Genomic DNA, 24675 nt, shown 5'->3' with positions numbered 1-24675 from the left:
GTGATGAAGCCAACGAAGATTCGAGGATAAATAACAGGGAGAAAGTGACGAATAGGTTGAACTGTTGAAGGTAGACAGGCTTCTGGGCCAGCGCGTGGCCACGAAGGGAGTTATCACTCACCAGAAGACAGCGTACGGAGCTAGCTCGTGGGCGATGGCAAGTTGGGGCGGATAGCTCGACAGCCTTCGTAATATTGACAAACGGATCTTGGGGAAGGGAATCTTGGCTGACCAGACCGTGCGATAAAGAGTCGGTAAGGCCGATGAAGCTGTCAGAAGCCAAGGAGGATACTTGGCGAGCGCGTTGACTGGGTTGACGAGGGGAGGTGGAAAGGAGAAGAAAGATCACGGCGTGGTATAGCAATTATGATCCGGGACGAGAGTGCGGCTAGTACCTACCTATGTAAAGGAGGGACTGGGGGAGGCGTGGTAAGTGGCCGGTTCTGTGTCTAGGTGCTCTCGTACTGTCCGGGTGCAAAACAGAGACCACGGTAAGGTTCGCTTTGTGTATCTTGATCGAGAAAAGCAGGAGGTGACGAGATGGGAACACAGAATGGGGGGAGTGCAGGAAGCGGAAAGGCCAAGGGAAGGGAAGCTTTTTGGGTTCGGTTTAGGGACGAGGATTGCTCTGGGACGGGGGAATAAGGTGGGGGGAGAGTCGAGAAGCAGGAGGCACGGAGGGTCCTTTGACGCATCGCTGCTTCCAGTCAAAACACAGTAGCAAAGAAGCAGGTGCTCCCCTCCTTCTAGCGCTCCTCAATGTTCCCCTTCTCCTTTACAAGGTGACGGTGAGGTCCTAGCTTTTGAGGGGCCTTGCTGCCCCGGCCGACCAGTCACGGACGTCGAAGGGTTCTAGAAGGTGCACGGATCGATTTGTGGTCTGTCGCTATTCCTCCTTCCCTGCAGCCCGAAGTGTCCGGGCTTCAGCTTCCACTTCCTAGCCGCTTCGGTTGGGATTCTATGCAGCTCTCAGCGGCGGCGCCTCTGACTGGCTCACTTTTTGCTCGCATCAGCTAGTGTACACGTATTGCCTCAAGGTTGAGACAGAGATACGTACCGAATTTGCCTTCTCTCTGCCCCCAACCAGAGGTGACAAGCCCAGGGCACCTTGAGTGCTTAGGTCCCCTGGTTTCGGCCATGTCATCATGAGGGGCAGCCCTCCCTTGGAATTTCAGGGCGCTTTCGGTGGGCCTCCCCCGTCCGCCCGCAATTGCCCCTCACTAAAACTCGGCTGTAGTGGCTTGTCCATTCGATAGCCCGTTGATCGTGGTTGGTACGGCCATTTTAGGTGTGCAGCCAAGGGAAACCCCGTCCCTTTCCCGGCAGAGAGGACTTGCCTGTTAGTCTCAGGAATCCTTCACTAGCCAACATCAGCCCGCTGCTTTCGCCTGAAAGCCTATCCGTAGCTGCTCATCGATTTCGTCTCAGATAGCCAAATCTCTCGCACCGTCAAGCTGCATGTGTTCAAATCTGTCCTTTTGAGCCCTTGGTTTAGTATATATGATGAGGCATTTCAGCTGCTGGCTCATAAAAGTTTTTGATAAAAGGAAGGAAATAATTCCTTTCTGCTGTGCATCTGACCGTTGATTCGCTGATCCGCCATTTTCTTCTTGTTTCATGTTATAAAAACCAGGCAATCTTAGTTAGCTTGCAAACATATCTCAGCATCCGAAGACTGATTTGCATCCTCGCTGATGTTATGTTGATAGAGAGCGTGAAAATTGCCCATGATGGAGCAAGTAACAGCTTAAGGATAGATCATCTCTCCTGTTGCCTGATTTGCCATTGCATCTGAGCGGTAATTTACTATGCTTACAATATTTGGAGGCGACAGGAATTAGGTGGAAGGAGAAGAAAGATACAATCGCATTTCTGAACTCGTATTACCCGTCCGCCTTAGGGCAGCCAACCAATCAACCAATCTTTCTAACCCAAAAGCCAATGTGCGAGTCATCAGGTCATTGAAACTATTAGGCCTTGTCGAGAACGGAAACCATAGCAGGGGGGGTGAGTGCATGAATACAGCGAGCACTGCTGACATTCGCAAGATACTATTGATAGTAACAGAGAGTAGGAAGCTCTAAGCAATCCGATATGGTGTAGTGGCCAACATGATGCCCTCTCAAGTACCCGAGATGACAGGCATAGCCCCGAGTTCGATTCTCGGTTTCGGAATATCGGATTTTTGTTCAGTTTTGTGCTCTATGCTCTCATGCTTCCCACAGCAAATTAGTCTCTATATAAACATATACATATACAAGTATATAATAATATTATGTACAACGTACGTACTGTACGTACGTACACCTATTCTCCTATTTAACACATCGGCATGGAACTGGATGTCTATTGCATTGCTGCTCTCGCGTCTTCTTTACGTGTACAGGGTGGCAGGGGGAAGTTAATTACCCCTATGATGTTACCCCCCACAGCTGATATCATAGTAGAGGGGGAATATTCACCAAAAGTGAAGTCCTGCAGTAGGGGGGTGAGCATTAGTTACCTAACAGGGGTAATTAACTTCGGCCGGATACCATTGTACGACGTAGATAGTACCTATGTCATTATGCAGGCGTCACAGTGGAGATGTGGGGATGAATGATATGATATTATCAGAAATTCGGAACAGGGTACTTCTTATGCTACTGCGCTGCTAACACTGACTCTACTAGACCGTTCGTCCTCTAGTTATTTAGTTAAATGGCTATGGCGCTTCTCACCAACCAAGGTAGTTCGGTTATGAACGAACCAGATGTTCAACCCAATTACTGCGCTGTGATTGCACGCCTGGAATGTCCGCCCGTGCTTCCATAACTGACGAACAAGTGGATCGCTAAGCCACGGCGCTAGTCCCAATCCACGCATTGAACGCTAAGCCACACTCCTGCTGACTTCCATCTCTCCTGTCTTGCCGGACAAGCGCATTTGAGCCAGACTTCTGCGACAGCAATCGACACCTCTCCGTCACCATTTCGAACGCGCGCCCTTTGAGAGTGCACGATTGTCAAAGATGCCCGAACCATCGTCTGGAGTCAACCACGCTGACTCCATCGAACCGCAACATGACACAGGAAAGAAGGACGACAAGAAGAAGAGCCGCCGACCGGCAAGTACGTGGAAGCCCCGGAACGATGTCAAGCTCCCCTCAGAGGTCTCGGAAACGCTGGAATTCGAACGAAACAAACAATTTGGTGCTAATACTGGTGTGTTTGATTAGATACGGCATTTCGGCAGCAGCGCTTGAAGGCATGGCAGTAAGTTCCTGGTTCCTGGCGATATTTCTGTGATGTCAAAACCGCGGAGACGGGCCTCAGTCGCTGACTGTTATAGACCAATCTTGACGCCCAAGACGGTCTTGCCCCTATTCTTCATCATCGGCATCATCTTTGCTCCCATCGGTGGACTGCTGCTCTACGCAAGTGCCAAGGTAAGCCTGAACCTCCCATTCTGTACAGAGCGGTCGCTAACAACTCTCCCTGAAGGTTAAAGAGATCCGGATCGACTATACCAATTGCCTTACCGAAGCAACCGAGAAGCTTGGCGAGATGGACTCGAAATACATTAGCACTGCGTTCAAGAGCGACGACCAGACCCAGAATGCTCTGTGGGCTGTAACGGACATCGAAGTCGAGGATGGGCCGATCACGTACCCAGCCAAGCAGTGCAGAATTCAGTTCGACATTCCCGAAGAGATGGGGCCTCCAGTCTTGTTTTACTACCACCTCACAAACTTTTACCAGAATCACAGGCGTTATGTCGCGTCTTTCTACGATAAGCAACTCAAAGGCAATGCAGAGTCTGCCAGTAATGTCAACAGCTCCTCCTGTGACCCTCTTGAGTGGGACGAGGAAGCCAAGAAACCGTACTATCCCTGTGGTGAGTATTGGTGTGCGAGTTACAGTATCCTCTGTCAATAGGCTAAATCACTGCTAGGTTTGATTGCAAACTCCATGTTCAATGACACATTCACCTCGCCCCGCTGGTTGCAAAGGGATTCGATATATCCGATGTCGACCGAAAAGAACATTGCCTGGGCATCTGATGCGGACCTTTACGGCAAAACCAAATACAACCCTGAAGACATTATGCCGCCACCAAACTGGAGGGTCCGGTACCCCAACTACACCGCCGAGCACCCTCCGCCAGATATCTCGAAGTGGCCTGCTTTCCAGGTCTGGATGAGAACCGCAGGGTTGCCGACTTTCAGCAAACTATACCAGCGCAACGATGACGAGACTATGATGCCAGGGTTTTACGAAGTCAACATCACCGACAGTGAGTTGTCCCTGAAGGCTTTGCACTGATCCGACAGTATTGACAAGTGCAGATTTCCCAACGACGGAGTATAAGGGAACTAAATCCATCATTATCACCACGCGCACAATCATGGGTGGCAGAAACCCTTTCCTCGGTATTGCGTATATTGTTGTCGGTGGCATGTGTATTATCCTTGGTGTTATCTTTACTGTAACTCATCTCATCAAGCCAAGGTAAGTGATCCTGTCCTGTAACTCGAAGTCCAGGGAAGCGAATACTGACCCTCCGCACAGGAAGTTGGGTGACCACACCTATCTTTCGTGGAACAACGCACCCGGATCCAAGCAGGCTGTCGGCGCCAGCTCAGCAATGGCATCAGGTCGCGAAGTCCGACCCGGCGAAGCCTAGAAGGCCCGCGATGGGTCGCAGTGCTATCTTCACAGCCGTACAGTCTCCAACGCCACCGGCCCTTCCACGGCATCGATGGCAATGGCATACAGCGTCACCTCGTCGTCAGTCGGAGGACAACGTCTGGTTCTACCTACGTCGCTGCTATGAGGTCGAGGAGTGTGACACGCGGGATAGGAAAGCCTGGCCTGCGGAGTTTTTTTAGTTTTTTTTATTTTTAATCTTTTTATGGGATGACATGAAATCTATTTGTATGAGTAACAGGGCCGAACGGGTTTTCTCGGCTGACGACCCCCTACATCGCCCAAGCCTCCCTGTTGCTTGGAGAGAGACAGAGACAGAGGCCTTAAGAGGGAGAGGTACTTGGTCATTTATTTACTGCTTTGCACCGGCTGGTCAACACGCATTGCGTATTTTCGCTTTCTTTTAACCGCTCTCTTGGGCTCAATCCTCGTCCGTGCTTAATTCATGTGAACTTCATATGCTTCACCCCCATCCCTACAAGAACGTGGGCGAGATAGGCAACCAGCAGAAACCAGAAACTGTCCTTGGCCCACTCAGAGAAACTCGAAGTCGTTCAGAGTTTGGATGCTAGGTAGACCGGCAAATCATCGGTTTAGAAATTAAGCATGACTGACTACCGGACCTACTGCCTACCTAGCTCCTCCTATCTGAAACACAGTGGGTGGGAGTGAGGGTATGTTCAATCAGACACAAATCACTCGTCGCCTACTCTGATGAAGACAACGCATAGTCAACAATTCAATGAAAATAAATAGCCAAGTTATCTATTCAAGCAGGAATGGTCGATTAATAAGAAAGCTATCTGTTTCGTCGTTGCACCACCCACAGGAAGCGGATCCATGATCACTAATGACCTCTCATCCCTCCCCATCATCCCAAGACGCCTACACAACAATTTTGATGTTACAACTAATGTGGTAATAAGAACACTGCACCCATAAAGGTCGTTTCCGGCTGTATCTGCGGTTCGCCATCTCTCGCATAATGCCAGAGACAAATGGAGTGAACCCCTGTTTAGTGCTTCCGCTTCTTGCGGCCACGGCCTTCATCGTCATCAGCGCCGCCTCGGGCATCCTCGCGGTCACGCTTCTTGGCCTTGGCCTCAAGCTCGTCCCAGTCCTCGCCCTCGTCTTCGTCGCTCATCTCAGCGTCATCCTCTTCGTCGGAGACGTTAGAGCCAAAGTCGGAATCTTCTTCGCTCGACTCCGATGCTTCCTCGAGTTCGTCGGATTCTATCTCGAAGTTGCTCTCCTGCTCTTCAGAGTCTGCATCCTCGTCATCAGAATCGGCCTGTAGGAAAGACCAGCCTCCGTCGAGGAAGAATTGATGGGTATCGGCAGTGACTGTCTTCATGATCGTCGGCCAGTTCAGGTTGAGAGGACCCTCGGAGTAGGCAATGTCTGAGGAGTCAAGGAACTCCTTGACATGATCGAGGAACTCGACAGGAATGGTGTTGACATGATATGGTGGTCGGGTAAAGTCCTTGAAGACGAACACAAGATCAAAGTTCTTGAGGCCGAACTGAACACGTTCCAGATGAGCAACCTCGATGTCCTCCAGGGTGATGACCATGAAAGGTGGCTCAACGACTTGAATCAGACACTCGGTTGTGGGTTGGATGAAGACGTTGCTTCGGAATGGAACACCGTGGAAGCCAAGATCTCTGATAGGCACATCCACCTCGAGGTTCTCGTTCTTGCCAGCCTCGGCCATCTTCTGGGCGAAGCCTTGGAACAGACGGTCAAGCTCGGCGCGACGTCGACGTTCCTCTTGTTCTTGCTCGAACTCGTCCTCGTCACCGTACCGGTACTTCCTCTTGCGGTTACCTGTCTCATCGAATTGGATATCCGTTGCCTCTCGGTAGAATTGGACGTCCTTGGTCTTCTTCTTGTTGGCAACCATGATAGGATCCTTTAGGTGAATGTGAATGATGACAATCAGCTCGTGCTGACAAGGCTGGAAGAACAGGTGGCGGACGTTCGAGAACAGGATGTCCACGCGTTGTTGGGTGCTCAAAGGAGACTGGTAGCGAATACCGTTCTGGTGGATTTCCACTTTACCAGGAACCCGCTTGCCTTCCATAGCAGGACGGATGAAGACGTTGTCAAGCACGGCGGGACGACGGTCTAGTACCTTGTGAGCAAAATCGATGGGTTTACGACGCAAATCAACTTACTTCTTATTTCGACGAGCTTGTCTTGCTCGACGACGTCCTCCAGCTCCTTTTTCTCCTGCTCCTTCTTGTTCACGTCCCGCTTCATGTTCGAAATCTGGGTTGCGATTTCTTGGTAGCGGTCACCGTCCGTTGAACGGAATGTCAAGCTTCTTACGAAATGAGCAGAGGCATCCTCGAAAGGCTGATCGTCCTTGCGACCAACACCCTGACCAGGCGACAGGAAGTTGATGCGCAGGAATGACCAATCACCCTCGTCGCTCTTGCTCGCATTCTTGATCGTATTGATATGAAAGGGAACAGGACGGCCCATGACAGGCAATACGACCGTGTCGTTTCTCGCATCAACCACGATTTGCAAATCGCGGACCTTGGGAGGGAACTGGTTGTCACGCTTGTATGAATCGAAGCGCTTGAACTTCTTCACCTCTGTACCGTTCTGTCCACTGGTGGACTCGGAGAAGCGGGCAAGACCTTCCTTCTGCTTTTTTGATGCCAGCTCCTTTTGATGCTCACGGCGCCTCTTGTCCGCATCATCGTCAACGGTTGTGGTTCGTTCGGATCTCAACCTGGTCGAAGTGATGTTCTTCGTAGCAACAGCACCCACTCGGGAATCCTTCTTCTCCTTCTTGGGCGTGGGCTGAGCCTCTTCCTCGTCTTTGAAGAAAAAGGAATTCGAGTCCGCATCGATGGGAGTCTCTCCGGTGAAAACGACGGCCTCACTCGTGGTGACGCGGATTGTATCAGTAATGACCAAAGAGTAGATCTTGCTGTTCTTGTCCTGCGGTTGGGGGTTTTCGATATCGCTAAAACCGGTCGTAATGACGAGAGTCATGCCGTCCTTGAGCGCTCGGGAGTTCTTGGCACTGAGAATCAACGTCGGGTCCCTATTCTCCAGACCAACACCCCAGCCAACGTTCTTCAGGAAGTGCTTTTCCAAATCAGGCTTCTTCGCCTTGATCATGTTCAGAGCCTTGTTGTAGACTTCCTTGATGACGACGCCATCGCGGACCTCCTTCAGGATCATGTTGTGAATATTGAAAAGAAGCTTATAGTTGCTCTCCTGCGACTTATTCGGGTCCACGAGATAGGTACGAGCGATGGCGGAACAGTACGACTTGTAGCGCAAGCCCATGGCGGCAACAATAGTGCCGGGGTGCAGAATATCATCGTTGCTTTCCGAGTTCATTTTCAGATCATATTTGCCACCGCTCTGTACCAACGGGCCTAGAACCCAGTCCAGCTGAGCCGGGTCCAAGTCCTGAGGAAGCTTGGTCTTGTTGGGGAGCTCGACCGTCTTCCAGAACTTGGTGTCGTCAAGCTTTTTATCGACCTTGTCTGCCAATGCGCTGTGCTTGACCTTCTTCTCCTTATCAAGAATGTCCGACATTTCCTCGAGGAAAAAGGGGGTCATCAAGGCGACGCAGGCCTTTGACGCAGTGCGCATAGCTCGGAGCTCGGTTTCGTCCTTCACTGAAAAAGCGTGTTGTGACAGTGCTTGGGAAACGTCGACCTCTTCGACATCTTTGCATTGGTCGGCGAAGACCTTCTTCCACTCCTCGATGAAAGGGCCCTTCGAGGTATCCTTGGCGATGGTGCCAACCTTGTTCTGCAAGACAGATGTGTCAGTGGCAATAAGCGATGCCGTATTCGAGGGCAGTGACTCACGCCCGAAGCCTTGATAGCTTCAGCAAGCTTGACAAACAGCTTTTCATTCTCGGCTGCATCCTTGCCTCGGACGAGGACCTCGAGTGGGAAGCGACCATTCTTCAACTGCTCAAGATGTTTCGCTATGTTTGCGTCAGCCAAGATCCGTCGCAAGTGTGACGCGACGATGGCAAGAACCTCTCACCCTTTTTCGCAGTCGTCAGAATGTAGATTTTGTCAGTCGTCAGCAGCATCATCGTCGTGGGGAATTCGTAGCCGAGAAGCCAAAACTGTTGTCCCCAAAATGTCAGCTTCTTGTCTCGTGCATCAAATCAATGGCAAAAGCAACAGAGTGCATCGCGTCGCTGCGGATTGTAAGGGATGCCACTCACATGCATGGCGTTGTTCTTGTGCAGCTCCGGCACCTCCTCCACCTTGCCCATCATGACGACGATGGACGAAGCGCCATGGAAGATGTTGCCATCCTTGGATCGCAAGTCATTCTTCCAGGCGCCCGTGAGGCGCGTGAGGCGCTCGTGAAACGCCTTGCTGTCGATTTTGATCTCCGCCATCGTCGCTGCGAGGTGAGTGACGGATGTGGTGGCAGAGAAGGGGGTTTGAAGGACGAAAGGTTCCAGGTTGCTGCTGGCGACGCGAGATCCGAAAAATCCACCGCGTAAATTGGGCGAGGCATGAGCTGTTCACGTGACCGCGTCGCGCCTTTGCTTTTTCAGTTCAGTGCGTGGTTGTCTGAGTGAAGGGGGTTCGTGGCGCGTTTGTTAGTGGAGGAAACAGGGGCGAGCTTGCCTGAAGCGTGCTGAAGGAAGTTGGGCTTTAGGCAGATAGTGCGGTTGGTCAGTGCCGGATCGACGTCAGAGCTTCAATTTTTGGGAACTCTGGACAGGCTGGTGTTTCGCAAGTCAACGTATCCACGTCGACTCAAAGTCTAGAAAGTTTCAATGTCGTCCAAGCGATTGGCTTTCTTTTCTGTGTGATAGCAGTAGCAAACGTTCTTGCTAGATTGAAGGGGAAGCGTCAGGCATCCCTCCAATATCGCAAGGCAAGCAGAATGCGGATCAACAATTGCCTGGGAGAGTACGGAGTAGAGCTGCAACAGCTGTGTGGTGTAGGTAGCCTAGCAAAGGCTGAATGAATCTTTGAGTATCGCGGATCAGTTACACATTTGTGGACAGCCGTCGCTCGATAAAACCAGGCGCAATTGCAACTAGCCGGCTGGTCTCACGGTGCTGTGTTATCGCAGTGCCCATAGGTGCATCAAGTTTCTTCACAGAAAGTCGCCGGCCCTTGAAGCTCTTGGGACCCGACACCGGCGAAGCGCCTGGGAAAGCGCCGGGACAGTGTTCAACCGGGAGAAAGGTGAGGGAGGGGGAAGAACAATCGCTCGGCCCGCCCGATTCTCGGGATGTGGAGACGGGACTTACAACCCCGCGCTCCTCCGGAATCTCTTTAAATATAACAACGTTTGGGCCTCACATGTCGACCAACACACACAATACTTCTCACTTGAGTATTTGAACCATTCTTCCCGCTATCACGAGCTTCATATGCCCCCTTTGGCCAGGTTCCTGACCTTCTTTAGACCCAGAAAGACGCCACCCATCCCACCAACGACAAATCACCCCGCCCCCAAATCCAAGATGCGCATCCCCTACGTACCCAACCCACCACCGACCTCGACGCCGGAAGAGGCCGCCATCGTCTCTCGGATACAAGCCCGCCGCAACCCCCGGCCTCTGCAGTCCCTCGATCTGGCCCTTCTGCACGCCCCACCCGTTGCCGACGGCTGGAACCACTTCCTCGGCGCCATCCGCACCCAGACCACCATCCCCGCGGACCTGCGCGAGCTCGCCATATCGCGCGTCGCCGTTATCAACCAGGCCTGGTACGAGTGGGGCCATCACGCGCCGCTGGCCGTTGCCGCGGGCGTCTCAGCTGACGCCATGGACGCCGTCAAGGCCGAGGCGCCGCTGGAGCTGGCGAACCGGCCTGCGTTGCATCTGAGCGAGAAGCAGTGGGTCGTGCTGGTGTACGCGGACGAGATGACGAGGAATGTGAGAGTCAAGGATGAGACTTTTGAGAAGTTGAAGTCGTTGTTCAGTGAGCGGGAGGTTGTGGAGATTACGACGACAGTAAGTGAGACTGGAAGGTGGCTTGGGGAGAGGCCGGTAGGAGTTCGAGAGACTGGCTGACAATGACATTTAGGTCGCGTGCTATAACTGCGTGAGCCGGTTCTTGGTGGCTCTTGACGGTAAGATAACCATTCCTAACTGTCTTGTCAACATGCACTTCTAACGAGTATGCAGTTGGCGAAAGAAACAGCACTGGTCCTGAAGACGTTTCCCTTCATCAACATTGAGATCCCACATTGAGACCCCAAGGGCGCGTCACAGCGTCGAGGACACATACGAGGTACGCCTGAGTGCGAGGTTCAATGCTTTCAATATGGAAAGAGGTGAAGAAGAGACCAACTGGTGAAGTGCAGTGTAGACTGGGCATATGGACTCAGAAGGGGCAAAGAATGCTGTGAAAGGGGTATCTCATCTACGTGGGAAGTGATGTAAAGGTCCTCCTAAAGAAACGGTAACAACAGTATTTTAAAAATAAAATAAAATAAATGAAAACCCTTGCTCAACTTGTGAACCAAGTCTACTTCCCCCCGTGTCCCCATGCGCCTGTCACCAAACCCTTCTCCCTTTATTTTCGTCATAATTCGTTTTTTCGTCATAATTCGTTTCCGCAACAAAAAGTGCAGAAGTGCAAAGAATCGGCAGGTGCTGTTGTCGCCATCAACAACATACCACTCTGGGGGCGGGTGCTGAGTATATTCAGACCGTACGCCTTATGTCGTGGATGCATATGTGATTGCTCATTTGTCGTCATGAACGGAATGTAACCTGTAGTCGTAAGCCGATTATATCGCTGTTTCGTCGTTGTTCGCGTGTCTGCAGACATGGTCGCCGCCCTCCACAGTCAGTACAGTCCCAGGTCTGTTGCTAGCAACACCTCTTTGATCCACCGCCAGTCAGATTGTCAGCTTGGCATTGGCCAGCTCCTGCTCGATGGACCTTTCGATAGACGATCGCCGTTTATGCATCCGTGGACTCTTTTGCAACTCCTGGACCACCCCTGCCCACCCAAGTTTGTGCCCTGTTCCCGTAACTTCGCGATGGCCAATGGCCTGAGTGGTTAGCCTCCTCAGTGGCGGCCGCTCGCGGATCTCTTCGGTCAGCGCGCGCGTCAAACTCTCGTTCAGAGCGGCCATCGGCGGCGTGGAGGACGGAGACAGTGGCGCCTTCTCTGAAACCCTTTGGGGTGTTGTCACAGGCATATGTCGTTCCGCTATAGGACTCGCCCGCTCCGCAACCACACCCATGTATACAACGAGAAAACGCATTCTCACGAGATCCAGCCGGCGAACGCGCTCTTCGAGATCGCGGCGCTTGCTGGCCCAGAGAAGACGGGGGCTTATGCGCATGGTGGTGGTGTCGTCAGAGAGGAGCATGGAGTTGATCTCCTCTCGCAGATCGTCGCCACCCTTCTGAATCTCGCGGAGCAGGCGACCGAGGCGGAGCTTGTCATCGAGGCGCTGGACTTTGGCGACGTCGCGGTCGTAGCTCTCGTTCTCCTCGACTGAGAAGTCAACGGCATCGATGAATGAGGCAATTTCGTTGGGAGCGGCACGGTAGGCAGTGATATATGTTGTCAAAATCTGGGAGACGACGACCAAGGAAAGGATGAGTGCGGTTAGGATTAGGACGATTGTCCACTGACGCGCCTCGGTTTCGGCCATGGCGGAAAGTGAAGCACGGAGAAGAATTTAAATGGTGGGTCAACTGGCAATGGACTACGGCGACATGATGCGACTGAGTAGTGTTTGTCGGTTCAGAATGTAGGTCTATGAATAACCGCAGACTGCGTTGCAGAAAGAAATGAAGCGTAGTGACACAGGCAAAATGTAGGGAGCGGAGGAGGCAACATTGATGACGATAGAAGTGCGCCGCACATGAAATGGAAGAGGGTGGGAGGGCTTCGAGGCCTTCTCGGCGGGAGGGTGATGAATGACGCACTGCACGACAACAGCCATCAGTTTCCGCCCGCCGGTGCTGTGTGCGCCAGTACGACGTTAGGGTCTATAAGTCGGTTCCAGACGCAGTCGCAATCAAATACCTAATGCCTCCTCTTCCTTGCTTCTTTCTGCCCCTCTTAGACGCACCTCTCCCTTGCATCTACTTCTCGTGACATGCAGCCACCGGGCGGCATGGGCCAATAGAGGGGCACCAAGGTCGCTCCAAGACGGATACCGTTCGTGGAGATGGGATGCGACGCTCCCATGGTTGGCGCACTTCCCTGCAACTGCAGATGGAATCGTCACCCCTCACTGGACAGGCGAAGGTCGACTTCTGTATCTAGCATGGCTTCACCTTCACCATGGCCAGAACCTGGCTCGAGAACCGATCCGCTGGGGCCGGCGCTCCTTTGGGAGCTTGGGAACGGCGAGAGGGGATACCCGTCACCAAGGACTGAGTGTGTGACCAGCGGTGGCAGCAGCACCGATTTAATCGCAGCCCTTATTTTTCGGGGCTTCGTTCTGTGGATTTTGGCAGTATCCACTGCGCTGCATATCGTGGGCGAAGTCAGTCAGCCCTCGCACCCCTCACCGGGAGGGGAAGGGGGGCGGGAACAGCTCTGACGGACGGTGGTGATTAGTAGATGAGACATGGAGGGTTGGACCTGAAGCCTAGCATTGCGACGGGTGGTGGGCGCTGGGCGAGGGGCTATTGTCTGGCGGTCAGCAGCAAGACAAGATGATACGAGTGCGCATGGCATGATATAACATGGCCTGGTCGAGAGGCGACATGGATGGTGTGTGATTTGTAAATCGACCCCACGATGAAGAGAGATGGAGAAAAGCGATCTCGTGCAGCTGCAGAAAAGCAGCAGAACTGCGCGGTCGAGGCATATGCAAATTCGACTGGCTGTTTGGAGTGCCTTGATCTCAGGTACCTTACATGTCTATCCAACGCCATAATGTGCCATCCGAACGCCTCTGTGTGGTTCCCCTCCATGCACCTACTGTGTAAGAGGCGTACATACTTTTTGTGCATGCACCTGCCTGCACTTGCGCTTGCGCTGCCACCCGAGGTCAGCGGACACGGCTAGCTCCTTCAGATCGCCGGTAGGTGCATGGCATTACGGTAGCCAAAGGGCCGTTTCAACCCTCGTTGCCTATCTACCTGAGCAAACCGATTTACCTATAGGAAAGACTACCCCTCGCCTCACCATCTGAGTGATCTACAGCGCTTAACGGTGTGGGTTCCTAACATGCCGTCGTCATTCTAGGTATTCCTAGCCCACTTTCCCTTTTCGGATAGAATGGCACGTGCAGTGCACACTACCCACATTTGTGCTTAAAGATGAAGGTGTGCTTCGCTTTCTCGGATCTGGTGTATAGCCAGGACTTGAATCACCAAGTCGAACCAATATGCACATGCTGAATTAGGCGGATGGTTTGATTCATCTTCTACCTGAAGGGCTAACTAGGTGCATGCGTGCTCTCGTGCAGGGGGTATCAAATTCATATCTCTCCTTTACTACGCCAGCCGTCGCTCATACTAACACACCATGTGGCATTGCATGATTTACTGCTTTGCCTCTGCCTGCTTCTGGATGTCGTGCTCAGCCCCGCGCTGCTGAGCCTTGCCAGTGTCGTGCATACCCTGGTAATGCTCCTGGCCAGCCTTATCACCAGTGATGCCAGCAACGGCACTACCGAGAGTACCCTGGACACGGTTGCCGATGCCAGAAGTGTAGTCGTTCAACTGGCCTTTGGCCTCCTGCGACTGACCCTCGATGTTCTGCTCGCGACCTTGCTGCTTGAGGTTCTATAATCGAAACGTCAGCCTGTTGCCCTGACAAGAGTCTGCAGGTGCAAATGAGTAAGATAGCCTACCTCGGAGCCGACAAGTCCACCAATAGTCTCCTTGGCGGAGCCAACAGTCTGATTCCAGGAACCGTTGGCACGGTCGGGGTCGTCCTTGCTTACGCCCTGGGCGGTAGCAGTGAATCCGGGAAGCTTGGCCGTGGCGTGGGAAGCATCATGCTCAACCTGTGCCTTGTTCTGTTTGACCTCGCCCTTGTTCTGGTCGGCGGTGTTTCCGGTAAGGGAGCCAAGCATGTTCTGGGCAGCGCCGGTGGCAGAGTCGACGTAGGACTTGAGAGTGGAGGTGTTGTCGTTGTTGGCAGACATGATGATGGTTTGTTTGGTGGGCTTAGTCGATGGATTGATTTGGTAATAGGTGGTTTGGAATGGGTCTGATGAGCTGTGAAGTGATTGATGGTGGGAAGAAACTCTGGAGGTTGGGAAGAGGGCTGCAATTTATCTACGAAGAAGCCAGAAGCCAGGCCCTCCTCCCTTTCCTGAGGCAGGCCACCTGCAACATGTGAAATCTCATCGTTTGGCAACCGCGATCGTGTTTGCCAGGTTGAGCTGAACCTGTGATGTCATAGGCATTGGAGAAGGCCCTTCCGAATGCGGGAGCACCGCTGCTGGGGGGCCCAGTGTGGAGGGGGGTTGCGGGAAGGAGGGGCAGTTTTGCACCTTGCGCTCCTTATGTGATGTCATTTCGCAACTTCAACCTTACTTCATTAGCACCAAACGCCATAGTTGCCTCCTTCCCCGACGTCTCTTTTTGGTATGCGTACTTGCCGTCTGAAGAGTTGAGACGTATAGCCATGGCCATGTAAGCCCGCAGAAGACGTAATCAGAGTTCGTCTGGACTGTTTGCTTACAGCATATTCCCTATTGAGGGATGTTTGATGATGGACCTCTCCCGTCTGGCACCTTGCCAGATGTATCCTGGACAATCAGTTAATCAGTCAAGAGCACAGCACAATGATGCTGCTGAGCATTTAGCCAGCATTGTAACTATGAGCTACATATCCGGCAATCGTGATCTGAAGCGCTTGCCGTAAATTGTGCGAGCAAGCAAACCGCTCAGTCATAGACCACTCTCACATCAGATCGTAGCAGTCGCTGCCCTTGATGACATTTTTGGAGCTCTCACATCTGTGGCAGCCTGGTGACGCATGCAGGTGTCGTGCATCTTGGCTATTTGAAAGCAATTTCCCAAGGATAGACATGCCCTTCATCGAGTAGCATAAACGTGCCGGTGACTTAACGTGAAGTACTCGGAGTAGTCGCATCGCCTGCTGTATGGTTCATTTGTTCATGGCGTCCATGTTCCAATTCATGCCAGTATAATATGTAGTAGTGTACAGTCTTAAGTTCATCAACAACAGCCAGTTGCCACCCCCGTTGAACTCGACCGCCGTTGGACTTTTGTTCAAATTTCCTACTTTCCCTTGGTCGCCCCCAGTTCCAACTCCGATATCCCCGAGGACAAAAACGAAAAGGCTGGCTGTTTAGGTATCTCAAATATGGGTTTTGGTACAGGCATCTCTGCGTTGGAGAGATGCAGGCAAGTTCCTGCGCGGACCTTGACAAGCTCGCGGATCCCGCTGAAAGCAGACGAGGTCGATTGCGCAGGCACGCGGAACGTACGGAACCATTCTTTTAATGCTGGCTCCACTGGATCGTGTTGAGATCCACGCCCTCCTGAACCAACTCCCAGAGCGGACTCAGTTCACGCAGGAAATCAACCCGCTCCTTGACCGCCTTGAGCACGTAATCAATCTCCTGCTCAGTCGTAAAACGTCCAATGCCGAATCTGATACTGCTATGGGCGCTCTCGTCACTGTTGCCCAGAGCACGCAAGACGTAGCTAGGTTCCAAAGATGCAGACGTGCAAGCACTGCCAGAAGACAGGGCAATGTCCTTCAGGGCCATGAGAAGAGACTCTCCCTCAACGTAGGCGAAGGAAACGTTGACACATCCAGGGTAGAAGTGCTTAGGGTCACCATTTTGTGTTGTGTGTTCTAGAGAAAGGAGACCGTTGAGGAGGCGATCGGACAGTGCCTTGATACGTTTCGAATCATACTAGAACATCTGTCAGTACTTCTTTGTAACAATAGCTGCAAACATGGTACATAACGAATAATGGAGGATTGGATTGAATGCGATGCTATGAACCAACATCGGCGTCCTTGTGATGGGATACTCAGAGGGCCATGCATGTATAGAGCGAATCATCCAGGGAATGGCAGGGTAAAGATAGGAAAAGCAAGACGGATCAGCACGTACCTCCATCTCCTCGTAAGCGATGCGGCACGCCTCACCGAAGCCAGCAACCAGTGGCGGGGCGAGAGTGCCGCTTCGCAGACCTCTCTCCTGTCCGCCTCCGCTGATGATAGGGTCGAGCCTAACTCTGGGCCGGCGGCGGACATAGCAAGCTCCAATACCCTTGGGGCCATATATTTTGTGGGATGAGATCGACATCAAGTCAATGTTCATGGCGTTGACATCCATGGGAATTTTTCCGACAGCTTGGGCAGCATCGGTGTGAAAGAATGTCTTCTTCTCTCGGCAGAGCCGACCAATCTGCTCCAGGGGCTGAATAACACCAATTTCGTTGTTGACGGACATTATACTAACAAGAGCAGTATCGGGGCGGATAGCGGCAGCAAGCTCGTCCATGTCAATCAAACCAGAGTTCTTGACAGGAAGGTACGTGACTTCGAAGCCCTCATCCTGAAGGTGCCGGCAGCTGTCAAGAACGCATTTGTGCTCGGTTTGCGACGTGACAATGTGCTTCTTCTTGCCGGATCTGCCAAAGAATCTCGCGACACCCTTGATGCTCATGTTGTTGCTCTCGGTGGCGCCACTTGTGAAGATGATTTCCTTCGAGTCAGCGCCGATAAGCTTGGCAATGTGCTGGCGCGCCGTTTCGACGGCTTCCTCACTCTCCCATCCGTAGGCGTGTGTTCTCGAGTGGGGGTTGCCGTAAATGCCTGTATAGAACGGCAGCATGGCGTCGAGGACGCGGGGGTCGACGGGAGTCGTGGCTTGCATGTCCAGGTAGATAGGTCGCTGGCCCTCCTCCATAGTGGTAACTTGCTTCAGCACCTCGGCCATGGGACTAACCAAGACATTTGGCGCATCGGGTGACTGAGGGACGACATCAATGAAGTCCTTCGTGTCGAGCTTGATCGCAGTCTCGACGTTGACCTGTGCATTATCACGCCTCGTCTCGGAGACGTATCTGCGTTGCTGAGATAACCTCTGCGCTGGAGCTGTCGCCACCCTTGATAATGAGGAAATACCTCGCGAAGAGATTCCGGGCGCTGTGGTGTGACGGCAGAGACGGCCCGCCTGCCTAAAGGCGGTTGATGTGATGCTAGCCATGGTGCACGATTGATGGCGATGGCGTAGGCGATCGAACTTCAAACAGAGGAAGGAGAGAAGGTAGATGGAATTTCTAGAAGGAGGGACTGCTACCCAGGCTGTTGGGAATTTTTGACAATTTGGATCGTGTCTCCGACAGTCTCGGGGTCGGGGATAACATCTAGGCTGTGATTGGCCAGGTCTAACAGCTTCCCGAGTTGATGACGTTCCCCATTCGGATCCACCCTTTGAGGGGGCGGACTCGGTCATGGCATCGTCAAGACCGACCCTCTGATTACTTAGGGGTCGCCTTGCTACCTACCTAGGTACCTACCTATCTAGGTAGGTAGGTAGGTAGGTGCCAGTGTACATGGGCGGGTACCTAGATGCCTACTTGATATCCCACCACAGTCGCCGCGACCGTAGGCCGTAACTATATTACACTTGCCTTTTCGCTTTGCATTGTTTAATTTCCCAATTTGATGCTCCGAATGTCCTCAGACTTCGACTTATTCCTTCCGGCCAGTATTTTCACTTTCTCTTCCGTGTTCACCAGCCCCCACGTATCATCGTCTCTAAGCACACGTCTTACCTCACAGGTTGCCGTGCTACGTCCTTGCCGTTCGAACCGCTAGGCACCTACTTTGGGTACATTGGCTCCTAATCGTAGGCCTTAGCTCCTGTCCTTCCGCAGCATATGCGCCACAGCCAAGCGGTCTTGCGCAGAAGCTGACCGGCACAGCCACGCCTACGTCGTCACCAGCGACAATCAGGTTGCGAAAGCCCACTCCTCATAAGGTTGGACGTGGAATACCCTCAAACAGCGGATACCCTCGTCATAACCCTATCCCCCAATATCACCGCCTCTTCCCTCCACTGGTCCGACTTTCGCCATACCTGATCCGCCATATCAACACCACAATCTCACCCCGCCATGAGCTTCCGGGGCTTCCAGAAAAGCGTCATTCGGGTACGTGTTTCCACTAAGTGAGGGGTCTCCCCGTCCCTTCCGCGCTGTGACGGTGACGTGAGGATGCAACACAAGATTGCAGACTGATGATTCTTTTTTTTCTCGTCACGAACAGGCGCCCCAGCAATTTAAGTCCCGCTTCAACATCGGTGAGCATACAAAGGATGCTGTCTACATCGATTCCGAGCGCAGGTTTCAGGAGCTCGAGACCGAGACGAAACGATTGCACGATGAATCCAAGAAATACTTCGAAGCCATCAACGGCATGCTCAGCCACCAGATCGAGTTCAGCAAGGCCATGACGGAGATTTACAAGCCCATATCTGGTCGAATGTCGGATCCCGATAGTTTAGAGATACGCGGCAATCCGGAGGGTATCCGCGCTTGCGAAGAGTACGAGGCTGTCGTCAAGGACCTGCAAGAGACTCTTGCGCCAGAGCTGGAGATGATAGAAAGTAGGGTTATTCGCCCAGCCAACGAACTACTGGATGTCGTCAAAGTCATCCGCAAGACCACTGCAAAGCGCGAACACAAGAAGCTTGATTATGATCGACACCGGCAAACCCTCAAGAAGCTTCAGGACAAGAAGGAACGGAGTGCCAAAGACGAAAAGGCCCTGTGGAAAGCTGAGAACGACGTCGAGCAGGCTACACAGGAGTTTAACTACTTCAATGATCTGCTCAAGGAAGAGCTGCCGCGGCTCTTCGAGCTCGAGCAGCAATTCATCCAACCCCTCTTCCAATCCTTCTACTACATGCAGCTAAACATATTCTACACGCTCCATGAAAAGATGCAGCATTGCGACATTGGCTACTTTGACCTAACCCTCGACGTACTTGAAGCGTTCCACAAGAAGCGAGGCGACATCCAAGAGCAGGCCGAGAAGCTGTCCATCGTGAAGTTCAAAACTACAGGACAAAAGCGCCCGCCAAAGTACGGCCGCCCCGCGATCGAGAGCAAGCCTCAGCACCTTCTCACCGCCGGTCCATCCTCCTCGTCGGCCGCGGTAACCACGCCCACAGCGCCGCCCTCGAAATTTGGCGGCTACACTCGGCCGAGCGAACCCTCCGACATCCCACCCCCGTACTCGCCTCCAGCAACCAACGGAACATCTGGCGGCGGACTTGCCGCCATTGCTGCAGCAAAGTCAAAGCCTCCTCCACCCAAACCCAAGCCCAGTCGACTCAGCGGAGCACCTGCCGCGGAGACCGTTACTGCTCTGTACGATTATGCCGCGCAAGCCGAGGGCGACTTGAGCTTCAGAGCTGGAGATGTCATTGAGATTGTTAGCCGTACAAAGAGCGAGAACGAATGGTGGACAGGCAAACTGAATGGAAAGTCTGGCCAGTTCCCAGGTAAATATATACCGACTATCATTGTGGCCTTGTCAAGGAGAAGAAAAGTACTGATTGGCTGGTTGCACAGGAAACTACGTCAAGTTGAATTGAGCGATTAATGAGACTCGCACTCGCCAATCATAGCCGACATCATCTTTGATCTTCGCCCGGATACACTGTGCAGCAGAGGTACATTAATGAACGACCGTTGGGACATTGGGGAAGGGGCAAAACACTTGCATTTGGGGTCTTTGGCGTACGCAGAAGGGATTGCCGTCATTTCGAGTCGGAAAACAACTGGGAGAGAAGAGAAAGGGAGGGGGGCTGTTCTGGATGTAGAGTGAGGAAGAGAAAGAAGTCTGGGAGATAACTCGCTCTCGATGCGTCCAGTGTGACACAAAGCCGTGGCCTCTTTTGCCTTGGAGCTTTCCGGTTTAGAGAGACGTCGGTGAGCATCGTATAGTGTGCATTTTGACCCATACCTACCTATTCTCTTGAAGACTTCGCTGCTGTTGTCAAACCAGAGTCCCTCGTTCCACAAGCATCTCCTGTCCTTTTTGCGGCGCGTTTTTACGATAACGTTCTTATTGGGATATTCCCCCCCGGGGGGGGGGCCTCTATACAATAAACGTGCAGGTTCCCGTCCAGTGTCCCCTGTGCAGGCACTGGCTCCGCGCTGGTTTCTTGGTTTCCGGCTGCCTTGCCCGGACGACAGTGGCATGTCTACATTTCTCAAGCTTGCCATTGTCCCGAGGGGGAGAAGCCAGAAAGTGAGACTGTTTCTTTCCCCCTCTCTAAGTAGAACAGGGCCTGCGTTGGGCGCCACTCCCCCTCCTCCTCTCTCAACATTAGAATATCAGGCATACCGTTACATTTCTAAGATAGGGCATGTTGCACAAGCTTCACTTCTCAATATATTTGCATACGGGAGCCTTGTTGGCGCACCCTCTCGTGAAAAAGTGCCACTCTTGGACATCCCACCGATGCACGCGGGATGCAAGCTGTTGAGGGAGGAGGTGTCCCGATCGACCGCCGAGAAATGCAACTCGGGTCTAGAGTGATAACAGATGTGACACGTATAAGCAAACATGATGGATTGGCCTTGTGGCCCTATCTCTTCGCTTAAGATGCAGTTACTTCCTCGGACATGGGGGGGTAATGTTGTTAGCTCTTGGAGCTAAGACAAGGCAAACTTCCCTCTTTGCGCGAATCACTACCGCCGGGCGTGGTTGAGCAAGGAGCTCAGAAAACCAATGCCGCCGATGTCCCCCTCCCCTGCCGGCTGGTTTATAAGCACCCAAAATGCCCCGTCTGTGATACGTGATACGTCCGCGTTCTGGCAGGGTTGGAAAAACGCCCGCTCGTCCGCCCATACGTAACTCTCTGCGTCACTGGCAAGGTAGTTTAATGCCATGGGCCGCTCGATTTGGATGGCCTATTCAAGGAGGGCGAGCTGAGGTAGGATCCCATTCCAAAGACAGACAACACGCCTAGAATATTTGATAGAGAAGGAGAGCGCAACCGTCGGCAGGCTCTCAGTTCCACCTTCGGCGTAAGTTCGAATGATTCCCGCTGTATGCGAAGTTGAAACCGAAAGGTTTTCCAATAGTGCTAGCGCCATCCAAGTACGCAGCTGGAGACCTCCTGAACCAAGTAGGTTCGTAGAGTCCGCGGGTGTCTCGGAACAGACCCGTCGATGACTGATTTGGCCCAGGAAAAGGCGCCTCACTGAAAGACGGGTTTCTCGACGTAGGTCCCGAGACCGGCAACGACTGTGGTGTGGGATAGGGACAGGGGTCCACCGTATTATCACCCTGCGTCTTCGGTCGAGTTCGTGCTGGCACCATTGGGCCACCGGGCCAGTGGTTGGTATTTGGAAGTTTGATAGCAGGGTCGAATGAGATGAATACCAGAGGCCGTTTACTCTGGGGCTCACGCGGACCGACCGCATAAATCATAGAGCGGTCGTCCATAACCCCCGAGATAGGGCTTTGAGTGATGTGGCCCTTTGGATTAAGCAAGCTGTCCAACTCCGCTAAGCGTACGTCATTCTGGCTTACGTCAACTTTTGGCGGCCACCATGATATCTTATTCAGCGTGGACAGCTGGAGAGCGGCTTGTGTAGAGTCGTCAGCAACGGTTTCTTGTAGACATTGTTTGTTCCCAGCAAAACTAGAGCGGGATATACAACGTAACTGTAGTCTCCGCTTCAGCAAATCGGCAGCTTCAGGGTCGTTAACTAGGTCGATAAATGTTTCGCAGGAATCGTTGTAACGGCGTATAAAACATTGACTGAGAGTGATTGCCGGGATTGTAAAGCCGTCATCACCTCTGTGAAAACACGATTCCTTGCGTTGTTTTTTAGTATACGCTATCATGCCAGTCAAGCACGGATGAACAGATAACATCTCGCTGGTTCCAATATCGCTTTCAGAGCCGGAGTCCGAATCGGAGTCTTCGCCCAAACCGTGTCGACGATCAGAAAACTCAAGTGCTGTTCGATATGATGTCCTTGTGCTTGAACACTCGTCGACGAGCCACTCTCTTCGGCACTCTAAGACCATAATAACTCCAGTGACTGGGTCCTTTTCGAGTCGCAGAGTACTCCACCTATCATCTATTGGCCCCTCATCATGTTGCCGCCGCCACATGGCATTTTTCGATGTTAGCTGCATGTCCTCGGCCCGTGAGCTCCCTACCGGCAGACGAAATCCGTAGTAATACGAAGTCCAGTCGTTCTCATAGGCCTCGAAAGTATTCAGGCTTGAAATTCCATAGAAGTGATTGCCAAGTAACTCAAAACAGACAGTGGCACCAATATCTGACCCGACTAAGTCTTCAAGCTCCAGATGGCCCGGGGCCCATTGCTCCTTGCAGATGTCAAATCGCTTGAGAGCCCATCTTTTGAAGCCGTCATCGCCAGTCAGAGAGTGGGTGCCATAATAAAGATGTTCCCTGTTATTGCGCACAAACAACTTGGATGTAGATCCGAGACAATGAGCTGCCAGGAGCCTCTTTTGCTGTAGATCTAGAATAATGAGGCGGCTTCGGCCTTCGGATTTTGGCGGGCTGTAAAGGCAGGTTACAATCCCACAGGCGAAGTGAATTGGGCGAAACTTGCATCTGCTATCTCTGGTATTCGATTCCAAGGCGGACTGCAGTAGCGTGTAGATATCGATGACAATCTCGGAGCCAGAAGACTCATGTAAATGGAGCAGACGGAGCGACTCGTGGCCATGTGTATAGCAAAGCATGCCATCACAGTACAGATACTCGTCTGCTTGGGCAACAAGTGCAACAGAGTATGGCGCGGCTGCGGAAATTGCAATTTGAGTCTTGACCAATCGCCGCAAGGAACGAGCATATTGCCTCGAGGAGCGGGCATTTTGAACCTCAGCTGAGTAGGAGGCGTTGGTCTAAGGCACATAGTCAGTGTTGTACCAGAACGATGCTACTGGAAGAAGGGGGCCTTACCTCGAGTGCGGCCCGGCAGATATCGTCATTGTAAACAATGTATCTGAATTGGGAACAGGTCAAGCTGAGGTTGAATATGTCATGTAAGTCCAGAGAATTGGCAATGTATGACATGATCTCGATAGGCAACCGTTGCATTATCGTGGAGTCGACGGCTGTTTTGGTCTCGTCTCCGAATCATCTGAGTGGAACTGCGTATCGTATGAGAAGGCGAGGAAGAAGGCAACACGAGGCAAGGTCGCTGCCCAAACAGGGTTTGTGCGGTGGAGGGACTGTACTGGAGTTGGCGGAGCAAGCAACCCAACGAAAGCACGTTCAAGTGTGATGCTAGCAGGAAGGGGAAGGGACTGAACAACCCCGTTTTAATAAAAGCTTTAAGCAGAGCCGCAACATACCAAAGGCAATGGGTCATCCCTAGTCTGAAAGAAAAGCAAAAAGGGCCCGGGGGGGGGACAATCCTGGGTAATGTCATATACAGCCTCGGTTCCCCCATGCAGGGAACCAAGTTGAATTATGGGCATTGTTGCATAAGAAACCGGATCGTGGTACAGAGAAAATGAGATGCATTCTCCGATGACAGCCTGATCATTAGCAGAGGTCACACTGGTCATCTAACCACCTACCTAGGTAGGCTAACCTTTCACCATGCGAGGTTTATTTGCGACGCCAACAAAATTAGATGCGAGGCGCGCTAAACCACCTAGCTAGCTACGCGGTGAGACCAGTCTTCCTATTGATTGACTGACTTGACTTATCCCTACGGATGTTCAAGAGTATGCGTAGGTAATAGGCGGGAACATTGGACGGGGCTAGAGGGGGAGGCCTGCTCCCCACAGATGAACTATGAGGAGAGGGGGGTGAGGCTCTGCGCCAAGACAAAGTACCAAGCATCATGTTCACTTGCCGCGATAAATACATACAAATGCACAGAGACATGTGGGTACTATCCCTGTGACCACAATTCGCCCAATAGAATGAACGCCGATGGGGCGCCCCACTCCCTACCTACCGGTAGTATGCGGCTCAAACATAGCTAGCTACCTAGGTACCTACGTGGTTTCCGAGGCAGCCCGCCTCCCCGCCA

General features: G+C 52.5%; 8 protein-coding genes and 1 non-coding gene across 9 annotated transcripts; 4 read left to right on the top strand and 5 right to left on the bottom strand.

The window, feature by feature from the left end:
- The first annotated feature begins 2088 nt into the window (after nt 1-2088).
- Nucleotides 2089-2175, top strand: GLRG_13105. Its single transcript has one exon. It is a non-coding gene; the product is annotated as a tRNA-Glu (tRNA).
- An 835-nt stretch (nt 2176-3010) lies between these two features.
- Nucleotides 3011-4665, top strand: GLRG_04271 (LEM3 family/CDC50 family protein; the record flags this gene model as incomplete). The annotated part of the gene is made up of 7 exons (XM_008094956.1): nt 3011-3110; nt 3218-3254; nt 3331-3427; nt 3483-3876; nt 3934-4275; nt 4328-4490; nt 4551-4665. The coding sequence occupies 7 exons, from the start codon at nt 3011-3013 to the stop codon at nt 4663-4665; spliced, it is 1248 nt and encodes a 415-aa protein (XP_008093147.1).
- Nucleotides 4666-5703: 1038 nt separating this feature from the next.
- GLRG_04270 (FACT complex subunit) lies at nt 5704-9081 on the bottom strand (the record flags this gene model as incomplete). The annotated part of the gene is made up of 5 exons (XM_008094955.1): nt 5704-6815; nt 6866-8471; nt 8531-8652; nt 8715-8799; nt 8902-9081. The coding sequence occupies 5 exons, from the start codon at nt 9079-9081 to the stop codon at nt 5704-5706; spliced, it is 3105 nt and encodes a 1034-aa protein (XP_008093146.1).
- Nucleotides 9082-10167: 1086 nt separating this feature from the next.
- Nucleotides 10168-10886, top strand: GLRG_04269 (carboxymuconolactone decarboxylase; the record flags this gene model as incomplete). The annotated part of the gene is made up of 3 exons (XM_008094954.1): nt 10168-10659; nt 10733-10778; nt 10834-10886. The coding sequence occupies 3 exons, from the start codon at nt 10168-10170 to the stop codon at nt 10884-10886; spliced, it is 591 nt and encodes a 196-aa protein (XP_008093145.1).
- Nucleotides 10887-11552: 666 nt separating this feature from the next.
- Nucleotides 11553-12320, bottom strand: GLRG_04268 (uncharacterized protein; the record flags this gene model as incomplete). The annotated part of the gene is made up of 1 exon (XM_008094953.1): nt 11553-12320. One exon carries the CDS (start codon nt 12318-12320, stop codon nt 11553-11555), a length of 768 nt encoding a protein of 255 aa, XP_008093144.1.
- A 1849-nt stretch (nt 12321-14169) lies between these two features.
- On the bottom strand, nt 14170-14777 carry GLRG_04267 (uncharacterized protein; the record flags this gene model as incomplete). Its single annotated transcript, XM_008094952.1, has 2 exons — nt 14170-14412; nt 14481-14777. The coding sequence occupies 2 exons, from the start codon at nt 14775-14777 to the stop codon at nt 14170-14172; spliced, it is 540 nt and encodes a 179-aa protein (XP_008093143.1).
- A 1326-nt stretch (nt 14778-16103) lies between these two features.
- On the bottom strand, nt 16104-17831 carry GLRG_04266 (cysteine desulfurase IscS; the record flags this gene model as incomplete). The annotated part of the gene is made up of 2 exons (XM_008094951.1): nt 16104-16526; nt 16731-17831. The coding sequence occupies 2 exons, from the start codon at nt 17829-17831 to the stop codon at nt 16104-16106; spliced, it is 1524 nt and encodes a 507-aa protein (XP_008093142.1).
- Nucleotides 17832-18744: 913 nt separating this feature from the next.
- GLRG_04265 (BAR domain-containing protein) lies at nt 18745-20228 on the top strand (the record flags this gene model as incomplete). The annotated part of the gene is made up of 3 exons (XM_008094950.1): nt 18745-18780; nt 18896-20135; nt 20206-20228. 3 exons carry the CDS (start codon nt 18745-18747, stop codon nt 20226-20228), a joined length of 1299 nt encoding a protein of 432 aa, XP_008093141.1.
- Nucleotides 20229-22801: 2573 nt separating this feature from the next.
- GLRG_04264 (F-box domain-containing protein) lies at nt 22802-23729 on the bottom strand (the record flags this gene model as incomplete). Its single annotated transcript, XM_008094949.1, has 2 exons — nt 22802-23533; nt 23592-23729. Coding segments are annotated over 2 exons (870 nt in total), but the record flags the coding sequence as incomplete, so codon positions are not given.
- Between the last annotated feature and the right edge of the window lie 946 nt (nt 23730-24675).

This window comes from Colletotrichum graminicola, assembly GCF_000149035.1.
Source record: "Colletotrichum graminicola M1.001 genomic scaffold supercont1.13, whole genome shotgun sequence".
In the NCBI taxonomy this organism is placed as follows: Eukaryota; Fungi; Ascomycota; class Sordariomycetes; order Glomerellales; family Glomerellaceae; genus Colletotrichum; species Colletotrichum graminicola.
Note: the sequence above shows the minus strand (reverse complement) of the source record. Positions and strands in the feature narration are given on the sequence as shown.